Source organism: Crassostrea angulata, chromosome 3 (assembly GCF_025612915.1).
Source record: "Crassostrea angulata isolate pt1a10 chromosome 3, ASM2561291v2, whole genome shotgun sequence".
Taxonomy (NCBI): domain Eukaryota; kingdom Metazoa; phylum Mollusca; class Bivalvia; order Ostreida; family Ostreidae; genus Magallana; species Magallana angulata.
This window is the reverse complement of record NC_069113.1, coordinates 9084236-9105573: the sequence shown is the minus strand read 5'-3', so window position 1 is coordinate 9105573 and position 21338 is coordinate 9084236. Positions and strand designations below refer to the sequence as shown.

Below are 21338 nucleotides of genomic sequence, written 5' to 3'. Positions count from 1 at the left end.
TGCATCAAATACAAACCTTAGTCTGGTTCCGGAGTCTTGAACAATTCCAAGCTGGTAGAGCAATTCCATCGTCGACTCATTGGCTTGTCCACTCACTTTACCAAGATATGGCATGTTGAGGCCTGCAGCAATAAATGAATCTTAACATCTCTTTCTTAGCCACAAATACATGTAATAACAACTTAACATAGTATCCAGTTTTGACTGATATTAAAGTAGTGCTTCCAACCTGAATTAGCCCTGTTACTGGGACATCTGAGGATGTTGTCTACCAGTGCGAGTCCCATGTCTACAGAGTGGAGGCCCAGTTTCAGCAGTACCTCCTCAATGTTGGGGACGTACACACTGGAGATGGGGGACACCAGCAGGGCGGAGCAGGTGTTCATCAGGTTAGGGATCTGGGCGGCGGCACTGGCCACTGACTCCTCCACCTCTTTGTAAGCTGTCAGACAGTGGTGTAACAAACGGATCCACCTAACACTGAAAGGATGAATGACCAACATTAATCTTCACAACACAAAACGATTTCACATGTATGTTTAACAAAAAATACTGTTTTGTGCTCTCCTCTAGCATACACCATAATCAGGCAGTTTTCACACTTCAAACACTTATATGTACATGAATATGCATTACAAAAACCATTACCCTCTGGAAGAAGATGATAGTCCTTGATAAATCTTCACCTACCTTGATCTAGCGACATAATCTTCATTTGGCATGAACATATTCTGAGAGGCTGCACTAGAATCCCCGAATGCACTGTATCCCATCAGCATGATCTGTGACAGACCAATAGTCATGGAGTCGCGGGCACGGTGGAGCCTGATGGTGACCATGGTCGCTATCTGAGGCCGCTGGAACTGTAGCTTGATGAATGCCAGGCTGCTGGTCATCAGGGGGTGACAGAGGGGGGTTGAAGTTACCCCGTCATGGCTCATCTCTATGGACACACTGGAGGGACAGGCTGTAAACAAGGGGAAGATGTTTCAGAATGTCAAATACATAACTACATACATGAACATGTACCCTTACAAAAATCCAATTATAGTTGACAAAAGCTTACAATATCTGAATGTAAAATACATACTGGTGAGTGATGTGCTGTGGGGTTGTATCTGGACCTCCTTTAACAAAACAGCGAAAGGAAGTTGAATTGTTAGATCCACCCATGCCTCGTCTGGATAGAAGTGGTAGGACCACGCCGCTGAGCGAGCTCTTCTGTGTGGAGGAGCAGACTGTATCAGGACCTCTGCTGGACTAGCAGTTGGACTCCCGGAACTAATGGAGCCTAAAATTAGTTACAATTTCAAATAATGCCCTAACATAATGAGTTCAGTTTCTAAAGGTGTTAAATATTGTAAGAATTAGCTACATTCTGATAGATACACTACCTAGAGGTGCAAAGTTTTGTAGGCCATCAGGGGACTCAAAATCACTGGATTTTTTCTCTAGACGCGACCTCCCATTGAGGTTCTGCATGATGGTAGAGATCAGACTAGGGTTGGTGCTTATTATGCGACAGTTACAGTTGACTAGATTCTGACAGATTATAGATATACCACCTGCAGGAGAAATAAATGAATCATGATATGGTAATTTATGGTAGCTATACATGCTGTATCAACATACACATTTTTTAATTTAATCAAAGTTGGAATTTGATTGTTTTGACAGATTATAAAGTATACTTAAAAATTACAAGTACATCCATGGTGTGTTTTTACATACATGTACAGTAAAACTTGGTTATAGTGGAGTCCTAGGGACCATTGGAATTACTTCGCTATATCTGTAATTTGTTATATCCATATAACAAATTCATAATAACATCCATAGCAAACTCACTATATACATGTTCTCTTTCACCAGACTATAGTTTTTGCAAATTGAGGCTTAAAATAAAAATACATTACTTTGATACCTTTATTAATCAAACTGTGAATTGATAAAAATTATATAAAAATAAATTCATTCAAACTATTTTGTTAAATGGTAGTGTACACTTTTTCAAACTGTAAAGAAATACGCTATAAAAGTGTTAAATTTCGTTATAATTCACCGCTACGGGACTTAAAATCAAATTCGCTATATCCGTAAATTCGTTATATCCGAATTTGTTATAACCGTACAATTTTGTAAAGATTTGTTAAGAATTTTACTGGGAACTCAAAGAAACTTCGCTTAATCGGAGAATTCGCTATATCCGTGTTCGTACTAAACAAGTTTTACTGTATATATAAATTCATTTGAGGTTAAAAGATACACTGTAACATATAATACAATCAAAGGCAGAGACACTTACCCATTTCTAGAAAGGTGCCGATAGCTCTTGCATTATCAAGGACTTTTAGAATGAACCAGAGCAGAGGTTCTGACAGCTTGTTGAGAGACTGTTGGATTCTGATGCTGTATGAACCAGACAGGTACTTGAACAGCGACTCTATCACACTACGATTGTCTGAACACAGTCTGCTTAATGTCACCAGAATCTGGTATATTCCATCCCCGACCGAGATTGGTTCACCACCAGTGAAAGTCTCCCGCATATTGCTAGAGATTCCACGACTCCCCAGAATCGTGGCCATCGTATTGCTATTGCAGTAACTAAGAGCCTGTATAAGATTACACATTATCTGTTGGTGCCCAAGAATAACATCTGTGATGTAGGAATTCTGGTCAGCCTGTGTGTTTAAAGTCTCTGTCTTCTGTTCATCTGTCTGTTGGCTCTTTTCTTCATCGGACAGTCTTACCCCTGGCGTTGGTGTAGATGTGTCGGACAGTCTTACCCCTGGCGTTGGTGTAGATGTGGCCAGAGCCTGCTGTAATTTAGCAGAATCAGGGACCGGCTCCGACATGCTGATGTTTGTTGGAGTCCTTGGCTCTGCAGCTGTTGACGTGTCCAATGCAACAGAAGCCAGACGACTACTTCTGGGCGAGTTACACTGAATCTGTATCAGATTGTTCACAAGTTTAAGAAGACAACACATCAATAGATCCCTGCTGGCATCCGAGGACTTGGAATCCCCTCCTCTAAGGAAGCTGGCAAAAAGTCCCCCGAAGCAGGAGCGGGCACTGACCGAGTTCTCAGAGGTACTCCTACAGGAGACCTTCTCCTGACACATGATGTGCTGGTGGACCAGACTGCTGATGGACTCGATCACACTGATAGCATTACTCAGGTCAATATTCTCATAAGTCTGGTCCAGAATGAAGTCCATGAACTTGCATTGAGCATCCAGTGGACCCAGGCCACAGTGGAAGGCACCCCTGAAAATATCAGAGAACTCATTTACTTACTAGACAAACTCGCATCACCAAGAAACAATGATAACCAGTATACACACTAAAGTGGAAGGCACCCCTGTACATGTCAAAGTATTTGTTTACTTACTAGACAAACACATCACCAAATAAACAAAAAGAAAAAGAGAGTTACCTTTCTGCACTCAATGTGTACACTAATTTCAACATGAGCTCCTTTAACTTCTGGAGATGGTCTTGAGGGCATTTTACCAAGAGGCGTAACAAAAATTCATAAAATGCTTTGGTTGCTGCAGGACCAACCTAGAAAGACAGAACAAAATTGAAATTGAAATTTTCAGACTTTGCAAACAAAGATAACTGTGAATAAATCACATGTAAATACAATAATGCACATACTGTAGAGAACTGTACAGAGGATGCTGTTGGCCCATTCTCAGAAGTTCCTGACAAAAATTTCTTGATAACGCTCATCAGATTGGCATCAGACAGCAGGGGAACAATCATTGACATCTCACCAACATCACTATGGCTTGGAAGTCTCTGGTTGGCCACCAAAGTGAGGCTCTGAAATGCCAACACCCAGGTGCTGATGGGAAGACTTGGAATGGCAGTGAGTACCTCTAGCAAGGTGGCCACTGAGGAGGAACTGAGAGGAATCAGAGGAGTCCTTGAGGAGTCAAAGACAGGGCTCCCTGAGGCATCCATACAGCCCTCACTGTTCAGAGTTAGCCAGAGCTGAAGCAGCGAGTCCAGGTTTGAGCAGTGAGGAAGCAGGTGACACAACAGGTTGTTGTAGCAGGAACTCAACATTTCTGCTGAGGATACCTAAAACAAATAGAGCACAGTAATACATGTAGTCTTCTAATAATCCCTTAATTTTTTCAAAAGATAAAAGGCATAGCAATTTTATATTACTTTTATTTGAACAGATGTACTCTTTTCAAATTTAATCATTTTGTACTTTCAGTACATGCGATTACCTTATACAATTCCAATACATAAAGTTTAGTTGTAGCACTGTTTTCTTCCCATATATTTACCTCTGACTGGGCAAATGATGCACTTGCTTGGGACAGTTCATCATCTGTAGCAGGTGGGGCTGAATACATTGTATGACCTACGTAGGGAGCGGATGGTAGGGTGTGACTAAATGCCTGCTGAACTCCCTCAGTATGCAGTGATAACATTACCTACAATGACACCCAGAAAATATCAACAATTTGAAGACTGAGAGAAAGACCAGGAATTCACTTAAAAGTCACAATTATCAAAAGTTTGATCATATTTCACAGAAGAATTTCTAACATACTTTTAGTCTAAGTTCAGATTGGGTTTCCAAGCCAAATTCAAGTCTAGCATCCAGTGCAGTGGACATTCCCTGGGCCCCAGCCACTAGACTGCTGCGCTGATAGGGTGACCCAGAGGTCCAGCTCTCCCTCTCCCTCTCTGTGATCTTGTCTACAATTTTCTTGATGAACACATCCTTTTTCTTATCCTCCATTTCTACAGGTCTATAAAAGAAGCGTAAGAAAAATCCTTGATTTCATTTGCTGGAAAGTATGTCATATTCATGTAGAATACAAGTAATGAATAACTACATGTATTTCAAGTCGGTTAAATATTACATGTGTACTTCAGTGCCTAGGTTGCAACACAACAGTGGGGTTAAATACATTTATCTTATACACACAAGAAAAGAGAGAAAAGTATACATATTTTCATGGAATATATACATGTATATCTAGGTGCACAATAGTAAAAGCATTATACAAACTGTAAACAACAGTTTTGATGAGATAATGCATGCCACAGCATATAACTGAAAATAAAATGAGATTTCTCAGAAGCAAAGATGTGTGCCATGTTTTCAAATTTTTCCAAATGATAAGTATTTTTTATAAACTTCATTCTTCAATAAATATGTATTCTGGTGTTGTGCAGATACATGTAATGAAGTACTGAAATCTTCACAACCCACTCCCTTATAGTATAAGCCAATCACTATACCGGTAATTCTTATTTCATGAACATATTGAGTTTTTGTTGTTTTTGGAGGCTATGATAAATGCCTGAAAACATGACACTGAATGAAATACAAACATTGAATTGGCCATGTCCAGTGTTCCATTCAAACTGGAGGTAGGCAGACCAGATTCAAATAGGATTTGTTCAGGAGGGGGTGGAGGTTTGACAGACTCTCCTGTGACATACGCGTGAAGCTTGGCCGATGTCTCGTCCTCGTAGTCCATGTCGTCCAGAAGTAGGTCAACCATCAGCGACGACTCCTTGTCAAAGGTCATCTTGGACGGCTCCTCTTTGCTGTCTGACAGCTCCATATCTGTTGAATAAGATCAGTTATAACATTATAGCTTACAGCAAAAACTATTATCTTACACCTAAATATAGCATCTTTTACAATATTCCAATAAATCTTGAAAATTCCATTTCACTTAAATTATATTTTTACATTTTATCATTTACAAATGTAAGTGTAATGAGTAATCATCTTACCAGTTATATAATGTACATGTATCACCACATCAGTATTTATTGACAAACACATTAAAACAAGATACAGGGATTTTGATTCATTATAAATGTAATTTGCTTTCTCCAATATACAGTTTTTAATACAATTTTAAGATAAGGCAATTAAAAATGATTTTCGTTAAACCAAACTATAACTGTGTTTTACTGTACAACAAAGAATAGCGGAGGGTGGGGGTGGGGAGTTTACCTGGGGTGTCGGGGACACTGTTGTCCTGGTCAGTATCCAGGTCCTCCATGGTGGGCAGACTCACACTGTGGGGGAGACTCTCATCCGTCTCCGTAGTGAACCCCCCTCCAGCTGTCTCCTCTCTCGCGTCACTCACGCTCGAGTCACTGTGAGCTGGATAGAATTTCTCACCTTTAAATGAAACAAAATTCAACTTTAATGCTCATACTCATGTAAAAGAGTAAAAATCGAACATGATTCTAACTAGTACATGAACTGCATGTATTTAGCTATGTGTATAAAAGTTCTCTCTAATATACATGTACATGTACATATGTGTAAATGAGCTAATGCTAAATCTGGGTTCTCTAGAAACCATTATTTATAGACTGCTTAAATTGACATCAGTTTTGGATATTGAAGACATGCCTGCACTCTGATTATTTTAAAAACTATAGAATGTGAGAGTATTATACATAAAATATTACAAATAACTAAGCCATGTGCTTACCATCCAGTATATCCTGTAAAAGACACGTTATTGCATGCCCTGCCCATGGACCACCCCAGCTGATGTTGCCGTAACTGAACTCCAGGTTAGAGGCCAGCAGAATCAGTCTCTCCAGCTGTTCCTGGCTCATTGCCTCGGCCAGAGTGATGGCTGGTCTAGTACTCACACACACCGTGGCTATCACCTGTAGTGTACAATCAACATACATATCACCTCTATATGTTACCGGTTTTAAAAAGCAAAAATAATGGTATTCATATACCACCATAAGAATTTTACCAAACAAAACTACTTATAATACTGTCGCAAAATTTTTACATGTAAGTCAGTTTTATAATGTCTGCATGACTTTTTTCAGTTCTACCTTGCACGTTATGAGGAAGAGATCCACGTTACAGGTGAAATCCATGCTCAGCAACAGACTCATCAGGCCTTTAACCACCTGGAGGGTCTTCTCTTTGGACAGCAGTAGCGCACCCTCTGTATCCTCTTCTCCATTACTCCTCTCCGAATCTGATGCAGCATCTACTTTTGATCCCATCTTTCTCAGCATTTCAACCTCAGTCCTTCTCATCTGAATGATATCCTTAATGTGCTGTAATAGGTTTACACATGTACATGTACTTCTGACAACTCACAATCATTGTTGTAAGTACCCAAATAATGGTGTTTTTATAAATATAATGCTATTTCTGTATTTAAGAAAATTTGTCTACCTTTGAGGCGTATTTTGACAACTCTTTCTTGAACTCTTTCTCCTGCTGCTTCAGTAGAGTGTTGCTGGAGTTTTGGGAGGATTTGTCTGAGTGGTTGGAGAAGAAGGTTTTCTGAGCCTGCTGCAGGTCCATCAGTTTCTGCCTGTGGTGGAGCATCCTCTTCTGCATGGAGAGCCGTGAGCCCCGGACCAACTTTGTGGACTTGGACTTTGTACTGTTGGATGCCAGGAATCCAGCCGAGTTGTGGTCTCCTTGGATAAAGTTCCATCGGTTTGGTAGGGAATTCTCTGAAATTGCAGGCAGAATTATTATGTTTTTAATTTTTGGCGGACAACTAAATATTTGCATTTTTTATTTGAAATAGAAATATCAAATTCATAAGAAGCTATTTTTTATTCAAGTTATTATTTAAAAACAAGTGAAAGATGGCAGTGTATGCATGGTTCATGAATGAAGATGAATATCTAACCACTGTCTTTTCTGGCTCCTTTAGCACAATCATCATTACCCAGAGCAGTATGGTCCAGACTTCTGCATAGGAATAGGAGAATCCAACCCACCAATGTCAAATCAACCATACCTACAGTACACAAAATATCAGGTTACATTACATCCTTTCATGTTGCATTACATCCTTTCTTAAATCTGTAAACTGTCACTGTATATTAATACTACAACAAATATTGCAATGGAGTAGTATATGTACATGTACCTGATTGTCCAGCCATTAATGGTGACAGAACTCGGGCTAACATATCAAGGAGACTCTCCATGATGGACACAGCACTGGGTCCTGATAAAGACTTCTGGCCCATAGCTAATAGGAGCACAAAAACCCTGAAAGAAACAAGAATGTTTGATCAAATCTTGACTTTCATATTTGTTGACCCTATCACATAATGGTCCATGGAAAACCTTTGTGAACACAAGAATGAAGTCTTGCATATAGCTAAGTTCCTCACCTATCCTGTGGAAAGATCTGTGAGTTTTCTGAGTGGAAGAACTCCCTGAGGACATTTCCTAGAAAGCTCCCCCACCAGGGCTGACTGCCACACACCCGCATCAGGAGCATGCCACAGCTGATCTGTATCTTCTTTGTACCATGCACGCACAGGTTCTTGAACAACATCTCAGCTGTCTGAGGACAGAGGACATTGTACAGAGACATGGGGGGCTGAGGAATGCTGGCCGAGGACGTAGTTATACTGAGGAGGACCTCTAGAAGACACTCCTGAACAAATCTCAGTTTGTCTGTACAGGCATGTCGGACCCTTTCTACAACACCACTGCCATAGTCTGTCTTTGGTGCATTGAAGCCTAGTGCTGTGTGGAGTCTCTCTGTGGCTTTCTTAGCCAGGTTCAGTTGTACTTGTAACTGGAGACAATCATTGTAACACTGGGTGATTTTGTTATCCTCATCATTATTCTGCTTCTTGTTCTTCTTCAGGAAATACTGTATGTGAGAATTGGCAAACTGCTGTCCATCTAGTCCTGCCAGAAGGGATTCCAACCGTGTCCTAGCTAAACTATACCTACACTGTATATCTTCAAGAAGAGACATGTAAATTCCTAACTGTGCTAGTAGTTGAGATTGAGTTGGAAGTTCTGATTGACTCCCTGCAGTTGATGACGAACGCTGTTCTAAGTAACTATTCCACTCCCATGGTAGAAGACAACTGTGACCATAGAATGCCCCAATTGGAATTTTTGATCTAGTTGAACCACTTCCAAATCTTCCTATGGTTGTTATCTTAATTCAAATTGAAAGAATTCTCTCAAAGTTTGACATTTTTTCTCAAAATTATCTGTATTATCTTTTTAGAGTATTTTTTAATTGATTCATATATAACGTTTATACAATTCAAAATGGATCAATGCTTGGTTGATAATAATGTCTTTATGATGTCTTACCTTCAGATACCTGCAAACCACAGGGGGCATTATGTCAGTCATTATTAGAGATCGAACGCCTATATCTGAAGCCACTACAAATCTTTGCCCATCTAGTTCCTCCCCCTGAACCCAAACATCGATTGAAAGAGATGCTAGATCAGTGCAGGATGGAATAACTACATCTGTTAGAACTATTGGCTTTCCAAAGTCCAGGGTCACAAATCGACGGGCCCCTTTAAAAAAAACAAACACAGTATAACATTCTTCACCTTGAATTCATTCCATGACATTTATGTGGGCGTTTTAGTCTTTAATTAATACTATTTTCCAATCTTGGATGTCAAAAAACAAAAAACATTACATCTAATGCTAGTTCAAAAAGAATTTATCATTGAATGATCAGTGTGTAGACAGACCTGAGTGCATTCTCTCAATGACTAGAACCTGAAGAGGAGGCTGCTGTAGCAAGGTCTGGGCGTTGGGGAGTCCTCCAAGGGCCGACTTGGCAGAGAAATGTTTGTTGTTATCGGACTTCCCATCACTGGCAGAGGGCGCACTCCCCTGATTCTGTAACAATTCAGTTTCTTTTTTATATTTCTTGAACTTACAAGTATAAATACAGCAATATTAATTTTTGTCTAATAAATACAATATTTAAAATTGTATGTAACTTTTATTTCCATTTTAAAATTTCTTTCGCTTGAACAAATTAAGTCAGCTAAGAAATGTTTCAAATTCATATTTATTCATGTTATTTTCAGTACTATTTATTTTATTAATAACAAATACACAATATTAAACTCTATGAATGCAATCAAAGCACATCTCACCTGAAAGGTTTCATTTGGTGGAGTCAGAGGTGGGGTGATAACCATGGGCGTAGACTTTGGGGTGGGAGGCATCAGATGGTCACTGCTAGCTGGCTTTCCCTCAGGGGGTAAACTTTTCCCAACCTCAGACAAGATCTGCTTAATATGCATGATTTTATGCTTAAAAGTGGGATATGACTTGCTACTGAGTTCATGCAAGTGCTGCTTCGTCACTGCCATACTAGATGACAGGGAGGCCAGAGTCGAGGCACCGATATTTGCAGTGGCCTGTGGAGGAATTCCCTCCCCAAAGTTGATGGTCCCTGACAAGCCTGCGGTTCCAAGGGAGGAGCTCTGTGCGGTGGAATTGTTATCCATTCGCTCCATCTTTGTGCCATCACTGGTGGAATGACAAGTGAAGTGTAAGGGCTCTACCTCCATCAGACCAAACAGACTGCCTTTGGCATACTCTAGCTGAACCTTTTGGGATTTGTCTGAGGGAGGGTTAAATAGGTCGTAGTAGTCTAGTTCGTCTGTGACCGAGGAGGAGGAGGAGGGGGCGGTCAGGTTGTTGTTTGTGTTTCCCGTGGTGGTGGAGTTACTGCTACTGGTACTGAGGGTGGTGAAGGACACCGAGGGGACAGTCTGTTTCAGGGCCAAGGGCAACTCAATGTCAAACAGGTCAGGGTCAAATGGATGACCATATAATCCAAACCTATCAACGAAAAGAACACACATATTATCTTTCTTTTTACAATTTTCAATCTACAATGTATTTTGCTACAAACCGTAAATATTATGTAAATGTACACAATTCCATGCATGAAATATAAACACAAATACTTATCTTTGTTTAATGCTCACCTGGACTTAAGAAGAGCATGAAGAGGGGACATTCTTTCATTGTACTGCTTGGAGATTTGGACGAGCAGGTCTGAGCAGGCCTGAGAGACCTGAGTGATGTCCATACACTTAACTCTGTTGAGCATGGTGAAGAACCAGCGGACAGCTCCAGCGAACTGAGCAGACGGCAGCAGCGGGAATGAGGCTAGGAGCGCATGCAGCAGACTGTAGCTGAAGCTAGGAGCCATGTCTAGGTCTGCCATTTTCTTACAGTGTCTGAAAAGAGAAAGTTAATCATGAACTGCTACATAAACACTAACATCAAAAGCACATCTTTTATACAGTGTATTTTATTTCTATGGATTACTATAGGACGTCATTAATAATGGACTACATCAAACTACTCACTCCATACACATGGCCAGCAGCCTGGAACACTTGTGAGCAGTGGTTCTGGTTCCTTGAACAAAGCAGGCTCTCACAACACTCTCCAGATGCATCTTCAGAGTGTTGGGAATTGTTTTAGTCACAGCTCTGTAAATATAGAAAAGAAAGTGAATAACACAACTTTATGACAAGAATGCATTCTGTATGTAGCAGTAACAACTTGTAAATTACTATCATATACGATTACATATTTTCTCAGATGTTGCTCTTGCCTTTTAAAGGGGTCATTCATTTGGACTCCTGATATCCACAGTAGAATGTCTAGAGCCATATTCTGATAGCAGTCTGCACTGATCCCATTGAACACGTATCCATCGCTCATTCCAACGGCAGCCATTAATCGCTCATGGAACTTCAGGTTCTCAATCATGGTACACCTCTGAAGCCTGTCACATAGTAACAAAGTATCTTTAATACGCTGTGTTACCAAATTAAAGCTTGTCACATAGTAACAGAGTTAAAGTAAAGTTATACTTGTACATGTATATAAGGTAAGCAAGTCACATGTAAAAAGTACATTTATATGTAAGTACATGTATTAGATGAAAACTTAACAATAGATTTTTTAAAAATAGTTTATGTACTTAAAATACCAAAACACAAAAGGATAAATGTGAATACCTTTCTTTGGGGATTTGTGTTCTCTTCATTTTTCTGATGGTTACAGACACCTCCTGGATCCAGTCACAACCCCTGAAGTTGTCGGCAAATTTGGGCCGGGGAACAGATGATGTCAGAGCTTCCTTCACTTTACTAGGGGGGATAAAAATGTCCTTGTCAAATGCTGACTTCATAACCATCATCTTCTGCGTAGAGGAAATGGATGAAGATTTCTTCTTCAATTCCTGAAAGCATAATTATAGCCTTTTTAAGTTTCAGTTTCAATAAAACATCTCACACTTGTACATCATATTAAACACTGGTTTTATACATGCACACTTTTAATGTGCAACATTACCAGTTGTAATGTGTATATAAACATCTTGTCTTAATACAACCCATGAAAAATAATATGTGTATCACAGAGTCATTTAACTGTTAGTGACAAATATTATACAGTAGCATCAGAGGTTTGAGGGTAAGGTTTTTTCCAGAACAAACCATTCTCAGAGTTTTCGAAAACTTCAGATCTAGTTATTATCATTTTATAATACATGTATTGAAATGCTAAATCATACCTCAGCTTAATTACTGCACATTAAAGATCATTGCTCAAATACATGCACATACCCTCTGTTTTTCATTATTCTTGTCATCGTTTTTACTATGGAAGCCTTTTATATGGATAAGAAATGCCTTTGGTTTGGTGGACATTAACTGGGGACTGGTCAGTGTTATCAAGCCACTGTTTCCTGACAAGTCCAGAAATGAGGCCAAATTCACGGGTCCACACAAGATCTCTGCATTATGGTCCTCCAGGAACTCCGGGTCCAGCACACTGTTGATGCCCTCCGTGATTCTCCCGTTGGACTTGTCCGTGCAGTTAGCGTTGGCGGTCTCCTCCTCCTCCTGTGGGGAACTGAGCCCGTTGATGTTGAAGTCAATGGACTTGTCCACCTCCACCGTGTGTGAAGTGTTGGACTGACGACCCAGGGTCGTAGCATTCTGTTTTAGCAGTGTGATCTGAACATCAGGAGGGGAGGTGCACATTGGGTGTAGAGTAAACTTAATGTCCACATGGCCCACACAGCAGGGGCGGGGAAGAACTATCTCAAACAGGTGCTCATCCCAGGTAGAGCTAGAAAGAACATGCAACAGATTTTTTTTTTTAGAAAATTTACTACATGTATTTAATGCAGTATATACAAACATTTAGATGTTATATGTAGCTTTATTACCTAATCAAAGGGATTTTGTTGTTTTATTACAAATTAAATATTTGCGTCTATTTTGAATTGCCGGTCAATAGACTGCGATCTATTAGACCGCCGGTCAATAGACTGCGATCTATTGGACCGCCGGTCAATAGACTTCGATCTATTGGACCGCCGGTCAATAGACTGCGATCTATTGGACCGGCAACGTATTTCAGAACGCGGGTATGTTAATGTTATATCCTTTCGATAGTTCTCAGGGAATGTATATTCCTTTACATACACGCTGTTTTTAGTACTTGGTGAAACCAAATACAATGTTATCAAAATGGAGTATCAAATAATCAACAGGTTTAAAGCTTTATATGAGGTAAAAGACTAATGAAAATCTAATGGGTTGAAGACTCCCCCTTCTTTGAGTAAACTAATATTAAATTGAGATGTTGTAATGCATGCAACAGGCTTTGTGCATGTAAAAGATGGAAAAAAAATCTGAGTGTATTGAATAATGGCACGAAAACCATCTGCAATATGCAAATTGTAAACCCCGAAAACTAAAAAAGGAATTAGGTAATAAAACAATTATTTAATGCTTGAACAGTCAATAGACCAGAATTTTTTCCCTTGATGCAGGGAACAGCTCAGTATGATCTATTGCCCTCGGCCGTTGGCCTCGGGCAATAGATCATACTGAGCTGTTCCCTGCACCTCGGGAAAAATATTCTGGTCTATTGACTGTTCAAGCATTAAATAATTGTTTACTGTTTTATTCTTCTCCCAAGGTCATTAACATACTGATACAAGCATCTAACATAAAAGGTGTACCACAAACTTGAAACATCTTTTTCAGTACTCCTATTTGAAGTTGAAAATGGTGTGGTCAAAATATAAAATCTTGAATCCACCAAACCAAAGAAAGAAATTAAAATTTAAATAAAAGTTTCTGTATGCTATTACATTTTTAAAATTATGTGCTTGATGGGTTTTCATACATACTCGAATAGGTTTCGGGTCACATGATAAGGTAATAAAATAAACGCTAGGGAGCAACATACCTATATGATACTTGTTGTTTTTATTCATTTAGCACTTTATTGTTTTATATTCAGACAAACATAATGAAGGAGAACATAAGTAAATTTAGTGAATATGCTGAGAATTCCTTTCCAACTACTTTGCGGCCCACAGACTTGAGCACTGACCTGTCCGGCTGTAGCTTCCAGGTACGGGTGTGCTGGGTGGCCTCCCCCTGGTGCTGTAGGTGCTGGGGGTGGCGCCTCTGTTGCTGTTCTTGCTGGATCTCGGTCCAGCACGAGGGAACAGTGGCCGTAAACCGAGGCATCAAGTTCTCAAACTGGATCAGATTGTGAAGTAGAATCAGATTGTCCACTGTCAACGGCTTCTTGGCTAGGACATCAGTACCTAATGAACAATAATGCATAATAATAATGTTAAAATGTTCCCTGGAAGGTTTTTCTGGCTGGTATATGATCAAAACTTTTTAAGAAGACAGAAGTTTCAAGGTGATGATTGGTAATACACTACTGTTATAAATATCGGTTTAATACTTTTAACAGGGTTAAATTTGCCCATTGTAACTTTTGCCCTTCTACACTTGCAATATCACCCTGTCTTGAATTCACCCAGACACAGTTGTGTTTCAAGAGAGATGAGATATGGGATTTCACCCAGTTTTAAATTGGCCCATTTACGAGGGTGAAAATAAAACATGGTCAAATATTTCCCTGTATACAGTATATGCATACTTTACCATGCTTACTACTGTGTTTCAGTGGTACAAGTTATAATAATCCAGCTGTACATTACCTGGACTATTTCTATCCAAGTTTTCCCGGGACTCAGAGGAATCAGCAGTGCTGGTGGAGGCCTCCGCTTCTACAGGGGTCTCCCCATTACACAACCCATTGGGAACGTCCAGGAGGGAGCCAGAGTCCGACAGGACTGGAGTGTCCTCACACAGCTGGTAGAAGTGAAGCTTACCGTCGGCTGAACAAACACACAAACGCTCCATACCTACACAGAGGGAAAAAGTTGTATACATATACATTAATCTCAACTGATTTTATGTTAATTCATATAACATAACCAAGTACATCAAAATCCCTCTAGATTAGTCTTTGTTTACCATTACATACATTTGATGACTTTCCATAGTAATTGCAAAGAATTGTAAATACATGTACATGTACCATTACCATGCCAACAGTTTAAAATGATGCTTTTCTTATAAGGATATATTTTCTAAAGAATTCTTCACCTCCGAAAAATTATTTCATTTTTACTCTTTAAGCTAACTGGTATTATTTTAATAATACAAGTAGTTCCTATATACCAGTGAAACAGTACCTGTACAGTAAGCTGCAGACACAAATTTTTCCTGAGCTTCTGGAGGAATTATTTCTGCTACTATTCTAAGATCATTCAAACTCAGCAACCACAGTTTGCCATTACTCAATGTGACAGCTGCCTGGCCAGGAATAAAAGGTGTCCCCTGAGTGCTGATGCTATTTACCAATGGGTCCGAGGTCTGCCCATCCTCTTCTCTCTCTTGGTAATCACTGAACTCCTGTGGTAACACAATAACACTAGAGACAGAGTGTTCTGCTAAATCTAAATATTTTGTAACTACAGGTGTCTCCTCTAAACAAGCATAATCATCTCCAAACTTGTATTTGTACAACAAGATACATCCTCCCTGACTGTGATCAGAAGAATTTTCCGATAGGTGCTCCGAGGATGCTGGAACTGAAGTAAAACTGCAGCTAAACGTCTGGAATTCATCACTTTGATCAGAAGTATCTATACTGGGAGATGAATCTGTGATCACAGAGGATTTACTCTTCGAGGAGGACTTATAGCATTTTTCAGTTGGAGACACTACAACTAGAATATGTTGTCCATCTAACGTTGGAGAAATAGCAGAGATTTTAAATCTGTCACTTTGTAATTTAATCGGAAGTTCAACACACTGAAGAACACTCCCTGTCTTTGCATGCTTACTGGAGCTGGGCTTGCTGACCATGGGGACCCTTGCATCAATGACCGAGCTTGATCCTCCAGAAGTGGAGCTCTCCGACGTTAAACTCACCGGGCCAGGTGTCACACCAATCAACATTTCTGCTGGATCGGGGTCAGAGTCAAACATGGGATCTATCAAACTAAAGTCATGGTTCATCATTGAAATTGACCCTAAATTTGGCACAGCATTTAAGTTATTTAAACTTGCACTACTTGGCAGCACCCTTTTCTGCTCCCTCTCTTTATGCTTACTGCCCTTGCGTTGGTCTTCTCTCAGAGCAAGAACCAGCAAGTAAGGGATGAACACTGTTGACTGTAGGAGCTCACTGTCCACTAGTTCCTCCTCACTGGCAAAGGTTTGCTCCCCTGATGATATAATCTGTGGAGTGTCACTACTCACAACTTCATTCACTTTGTTCATTAGCTCCACTTCCTCTGTTTCATGTTCTACATTGTTCTGTTCTATGGGTAAATTTAATTTTGTCTGTCTGAGAGACACTCCACAGAAAAGAGTCGGATGAGGTTTAGAACGAGACTTTTTCTTGGCTTTCAAATTCTTTGCACCTGTACTCTTGTCTGATGGACTTTTCTCAGGCATTGGTTTCCTTACGACACACATTGATTTGACCAACACATCTTCACATGGCCTATTTCTGGTTTTTTGTACGTCTGAAAAAAATTGAAAAACGTGACTTAATTTTTCATGAGTTTACTCCTATATTCTATCTAGTGAAAATAAAAAGAGAATCTCGCTTTTCTCAACTAATAAATATTTAGATAATCTTCATTAAAACTGATGTGAGGTGCACTGTTTGACTAATTGTGAATCCATCTTTCCCTATTACCTGACTTGTCCACCTTCTCCTGTGGAAGTTCATACACTGTGTCTGGTGATACAGTGCTTGATGTGGTAGCTGTTGGTTGTTCTTCACTACCTTCCGGTGAACTACCATTCTCCACTTTCTCTGGTCTTTCCTCGAGCCTGGCATCAGTTTCATCTTGTACACTGTTCACACCATTCACACTAAAAGTAAAGAAACCTCAGGTGAGCTTTATTACATACATGTACCGGTACTAAAGTCCAAATAGCATGTCAAAATGATAATAATCAGACATAATCTTTCACAAACAAGAGGTAGAATCAATCTTTTTCAACCAAAGAGCTGTTCCACACCTGATTGCCAAGTGCAGATTGTTAGGTATACCTCAACACTATTGTCTGCATCTGTCAACTCAATGTGATCCAGTTCTTAAGATTAAGTTACAGTTACAATAATGCATATTTATTGCAGGTATGTAAAAAAAAATTGCAATTCAACCACTGTCACTTATCGATTCCTTTTAAAGACTGACTAAATCTACAGACCTTTCCGACACACTTGGAGATCCAGTGGACTGCCTCTCAATTTGAACTCCGGTCTTCAGGGCTATCACTGGACTGGACGGGTCCAGGTTAAACTGGCAGTATTTCTGTTGAAGTCATTTACAAAAATATATACTAAATGAATATTATATAAAAGAGATATTTGTCTGAATTCTTTTTGATGTTAGAAGAAATATGCCCGGATTACCTTCAGTATCTTATCTACGCTCCACACCACTATATTCCCATTCAGCGTAGACGTCGCCACAAAGTTTTCTGTGGCAGTTGTACTCAAGCACTCAATCTTTAAAAGAAGCAAGTATATATTATATTCAAGCACACATAATTGGTTGTTGAATTTTCATGTACACTGTTATGTATTTACATGTACGTAAATTTATCATTACCTTTAATTTAAAATTATTTTATATATATTCTTGACAAATGACAAGTACAGATAAATGAAAAATTACTGTAGACGTGATAACATTACGGTGTTTTTAATTTCACTATGTTCATGGTCAGACAATTTTCCGTGAACATTAAGCCACTGTGAATATTTACTGTGTATTTTCAATCTCTGTGTATGCCGCCATTACAGATGTTATTTATAGATGTGTGCCTGAGTGGGGCCTAAATTACCACTTCCTTATCATAATTATAGCACTTTTTAAAAACGCAAGCATATATATTATGTATGATTAATGTTGATTAAACAACTAACTATAATGGAGCATTCAATTCGATTGGCATTCATATTAAGCAGTTCACTTTTTAATAAGGTTAATTGATTATTGATTATAAAGTCGTTTTTAAACATATTACCCCCCCCCCCCCCCCTTTTCATGCTCAAAATGTTGGGTGCGCAATATACAATAGTGCGTATTATCTTCGATAAAATACTTTAATTATTTTTCTAATAGTTTTTAACGGATTTTCGACAGTACACGATTCCAAAGAATAATAATGTAAAATGTATGGTAATTTGTTTATAAAATATCATGTATGTTTTTCAATCTTCATCTAAATTGAAACCGATTGGCGGTGAAATTAAAAACACCGTGAAAGGTACTAACACAGGAAATTGTGAAATTTTAGACACATGGAATTAAAGACGTTTACAGTATGTACCTTTTCCTCATTTTCACCATGTCTTTTAGCTGGCTGGCTTCCATAGGTAACTAAAATAGAAAATACAATTCAATGTAAGATCACACAAAATTGAATAAAACCCCTTTTCATTTGTACCCAGGCATCCTTCACCTAATTTAGACCACCCTGTTCTTTCTAGGACAATGAGTCAGACTCACCTGCCAGAGGGACATTCTGAGTGTACTCTCCTTTCACAAATGGACAGGTAGGTGAGTGGCGCTCATGCTCAGACCAGGGCTCATCAGTGGGTTCCCAGCAAACCAGACAAACATTGCAGGTAAAACACATGGCACGGTCATCTCCCATTGAGTTGGGTTGATGGTAGAACCCAGCCTGTGACATTGGGTCTGGAAGTGCCCATCTTGAACAAAAATATCACTCAGTTGAGAAATTACTAATTGATAATGGGTAAATCATTCAATGAAAGTTGGCTTACAGCATTTAATCTTAATCTGAAAAACATCAAAGACTATTTAAAGATAAAAGATCTGTATAATTGATCATGCAAAGTGTACTTAGAGAACTGTTTCAAAAAATGATAGTTATTATATCAACATCTGTTACATTGAGGCAATTATCAAAATACATGTGTACAAATAAATGTGATAAAAACAAACTAACCCTAAGAATAGGTTAGCTTAGATTAACACAAAATGAAAAGTATATTTGATGAAAATTGGTAATAATTATCACAAGGATAGTTAAGAAGTTTCAACCACTTCATATTATATGTATAACATTTTACTTGTAATTCATGTGAGGCCATGTTCTAAAGGTTTTCTGCCTGGCTACTTCACTGTACATCATGGACCTTTCTACAGTGTTACTCCACCCCTCCCCGTTGTTTGGGAGGAGATAGTTAAGTCTGTCCCCTATGGATGAGGCTACAGACAATCCCGGATTATTCATGCTAAGACGCTTCATCTCATTCACCAATCCAGTGCAGACCGTTTTCAGTGTTGAAAAAGGCAATTTCAAGCAGATTGTTGCCCACTGGAAAATATTTTTTTCTTCAAAACATTACACTGTTTACGCTGCAGCAGGAAACATGCATATTGAAATGACAAAGTTATACTTGAAAGTACCGGTACTTTTGTAATATTTACAAAATTGAAGCTTTTTGGAGAAAAATGTACTCATAACAAATATACATGTATCTATATCATAAAATCTGCAATTCTCTGTTGTTTACCTTTGCAGCTTTCAGATGACCTTTTGTTGCTTCTTGAACAGTATCAATCTTTTTCTCCAATTCTTTACATACTTCATCAACATGATCTATTCCAGGGAGTTCAGCATTCATTAATGCTTTGTGGAACTGTCCAGCCTATCAATATACAGGTAAAATAATTCTACAGTTCAGGGAAAATGTGAAATATTATCATTATTGCTAGTCAAATTGAGGAAAAGCCTCTTAATTTTTAGGTCAGCTTAACTTGATATTGTACTTTTCAAATTTTTCTTTTTCATTCGTAAACATCTTTAGTAATATTCAAAATTCTCATATGGATTCAATTTCAAAATTTTCTTGAGTGGCATGGGTTGCTTATTTAATATTTTGATATTAAATTCTTAATAATAATTTTGGTGACAATATCAATCAGTATTCTTTAATTTTTCCCATTCTTTGACAAATTAATTTAATGATCAAGAAAGAAACAAATAAATGAAAAAAATCGAGTACCGTGATTGTAGATGTAAACTTTGTTGAATTTCATCAAAATACATGTTTGTCTGTATACTGCTGAAGTGTAATCATACTGATTTCAATGTGTTTAATAAACTGGAATTTTTTTCTCTTAGACTTACTTCTGCCAATGGAATTTCAACTTTAACCTGGTCTTCTGATCTACTGACAGGTGTTTGCAAAGCAGTATCCAAGAGGAGCATTCCACGCAAATCATTCCTAGCACCAACCGACTGGTCATCAGCAAACACCACCTTGTCCTTTCCAGGTAAATACATGGCGTGAATTGCATCAGTGGTATTTGCTGTATTAAAAAGAATGAGAGATAAAATCAGAGTTCAGATTATAAGTAAACAACAATTAAATTATGTTCAACATCATAAAACAGGATGTTTTAAGTGTCACACTTTCAAAACAATGAAACCAATAGATTCCCCAAAATTAGGGAGACTTATTCAAAGTCATAATATAAATTATGATAGATTGAAGCATGAGACATCCAAATATTTTTTAAAATATACATAGCATTAAAACGCCCAGTCATTGTTCATATCATGGTTGTACACCAGGAAAGAAATGATCAGATTAGCTAAAATTTACCACTTTACTCTTAATTTACATATCAAACACTTATACACGTGTCAAATTTTGATATAATTCAGATACTAGAAACACCCCATACAATATATTTTCAAAGTATTATACAATATTAGCTTAATCTACCTGACAGATCCGATTTTTGCAATAAAGCACCGGATGCAACATCATAAATTTTTACAGATGGTTCTTTTGTTGACACTATTATTGAATTTAAGGCGGAGTGGTATGTGACGGCGCTGGCAGATACCTCAACGGATATACAACCGTCTTCTCCAACATACCACTGTTTTTCAGTGGCCGCCATCTTTTATTCCAGAAGTCAACTCTCGTTCAAATGACATCATCGTTTAGTTTCGTTTTGGGGGAAATTCTAAGTTTAAGTTCAAATATGAAAAAGATGTGAATTTAGCGTATGATTTTCATTCCATGTTTTGCTGCGAATATGGGTGTAAACAACACAGCAGAAAACATCGAGACGGAA

At 38.6% G+C, this 21338-nt stretch overlaps 1 protein-coding gene across 5 annotated transcripts in view; it reads right to left on the bottom strand.

The window, feature by feature from the left end:
* Window positions 1–21163, bottom strand: part of LOC128175067 (baculoviral IAP repeat-containing protein 6-like) — a 30221-nt gene extending 9058 nt beyond the window's left edge. For 2 of the 5 annotated variants that reach the window (XM_052840474.1, XM_052840475.1), the window contains exons 1-38: window positions 20981–21163; window positions 20380–20561; window positions 19763–19897; window positions 19316–19563; window positions 18729–18931; window positions 18550–18599; window positions 17627–17722; window positions 17422–17525; window positions 16901–17079; window positions 15384–16724; window positions 14844–15050; window positions 14219–14438; window positions 12433–12940; window positions 11824–12047; window positions 11415–11588; window positions 11164–11289; window positions 10777–11031; window positions 9934–10627; window positions 9520–9670; window positions 9122–9336; window positions 8173–8960; window positions 7923–8047; window positions 7680–7790; window positions 7211–7497; window positions 6859–7089; window positions 6495–6678; window positions 6005–6175; window positions 5368–5605; window positions 4577–4778; window positions 4308–4457; window positions 3664–4092; window positions 3440–3567; window positions 2306–3270; window positions 1395–1565; window positions 1091–1291; window positions 691–967; window positions 230–480; window positions 17–122 (exon numbers count right to left, since the gene is read on the bottom strand). In XM_052840474.1, coding sequence (XP_052696434.1) covers window positions 17–122; window positions 230–480; window positions 691–967; window positions 1091–1291; window positions 1395–1565; window positions 2306–3270; window positions 3440–3567; window positions 3664–4092; window positions 4308–4457; window positions 4577–4778; window positions 5368–5605; window positions 6005–6175; window positions 6495–6678; window positions 6859–7089; window positions 7211–7497; window positions 7680–7790; window positions 7923–8047; window positions 8173–8960; window positions 9122–9336; window positions 9520–9670; window positions 9934–10627; window positions 10777–11031; window positions 11164–11289; window positions 11415–11588; window positions 11824–12047; window positions 12433–12940; window positions 14219–14438; window positions 14844–15050; window positions 15384–16724; window positions 16901–17079; window positions 17422–17525; window positions 17627–17722; window positions 18550–18599; window positions 18729–18931; window positions 19316–19563; window positions 19763–19897; window positions 20380–20561; window positions 20981–21161 — 10508 coding nt within the window. In that variant the 5' untranslated portion in view covers window positions 21162–21163. The remainder of the gene's footprint in view (window positions 1–16; window positions 123–229; window positions 481–690; window positions 968–1090; window positions 1292–1394; window positions 1566–2305; window positions 3271–3439; window positions 3568–3663; window positions 4093–4307; window positions 4458–4576; window positions 4779–5367; window positions 5606–6004; window positions 6176–6494; window positions 6679–6858; window positions 7090–7210; window positions 7498–7679; window positions 7791–7922; window positions 8048–8172; window positions 8961–9121; window positions 9337–9519; window positions 9671–9933; window positions 10628–10776; window positions 11032–11163; window positions 11290–11414; window positions 11589–11823; window positions 12048–12432; window positions 12941–14218; window positions 14439–14843; window positions 15051–15383; window positions 16725–16900; window positions 17080–17421; window positions 17526–17626; window positions 17723–18549; window positions 18600–18728; window positions 18932–19315; window positions 19564–19762; window positions 19898–20379; window positions 20562–20980) is intronic. The other 3 variants (XM_052840478.1, XM_052840476.1, XM_052840477.1) reach the window with 3 other exon arrangements.
* Between the last annotated feature and the right edge of the window lie 175 nt (window positions 21164–21338).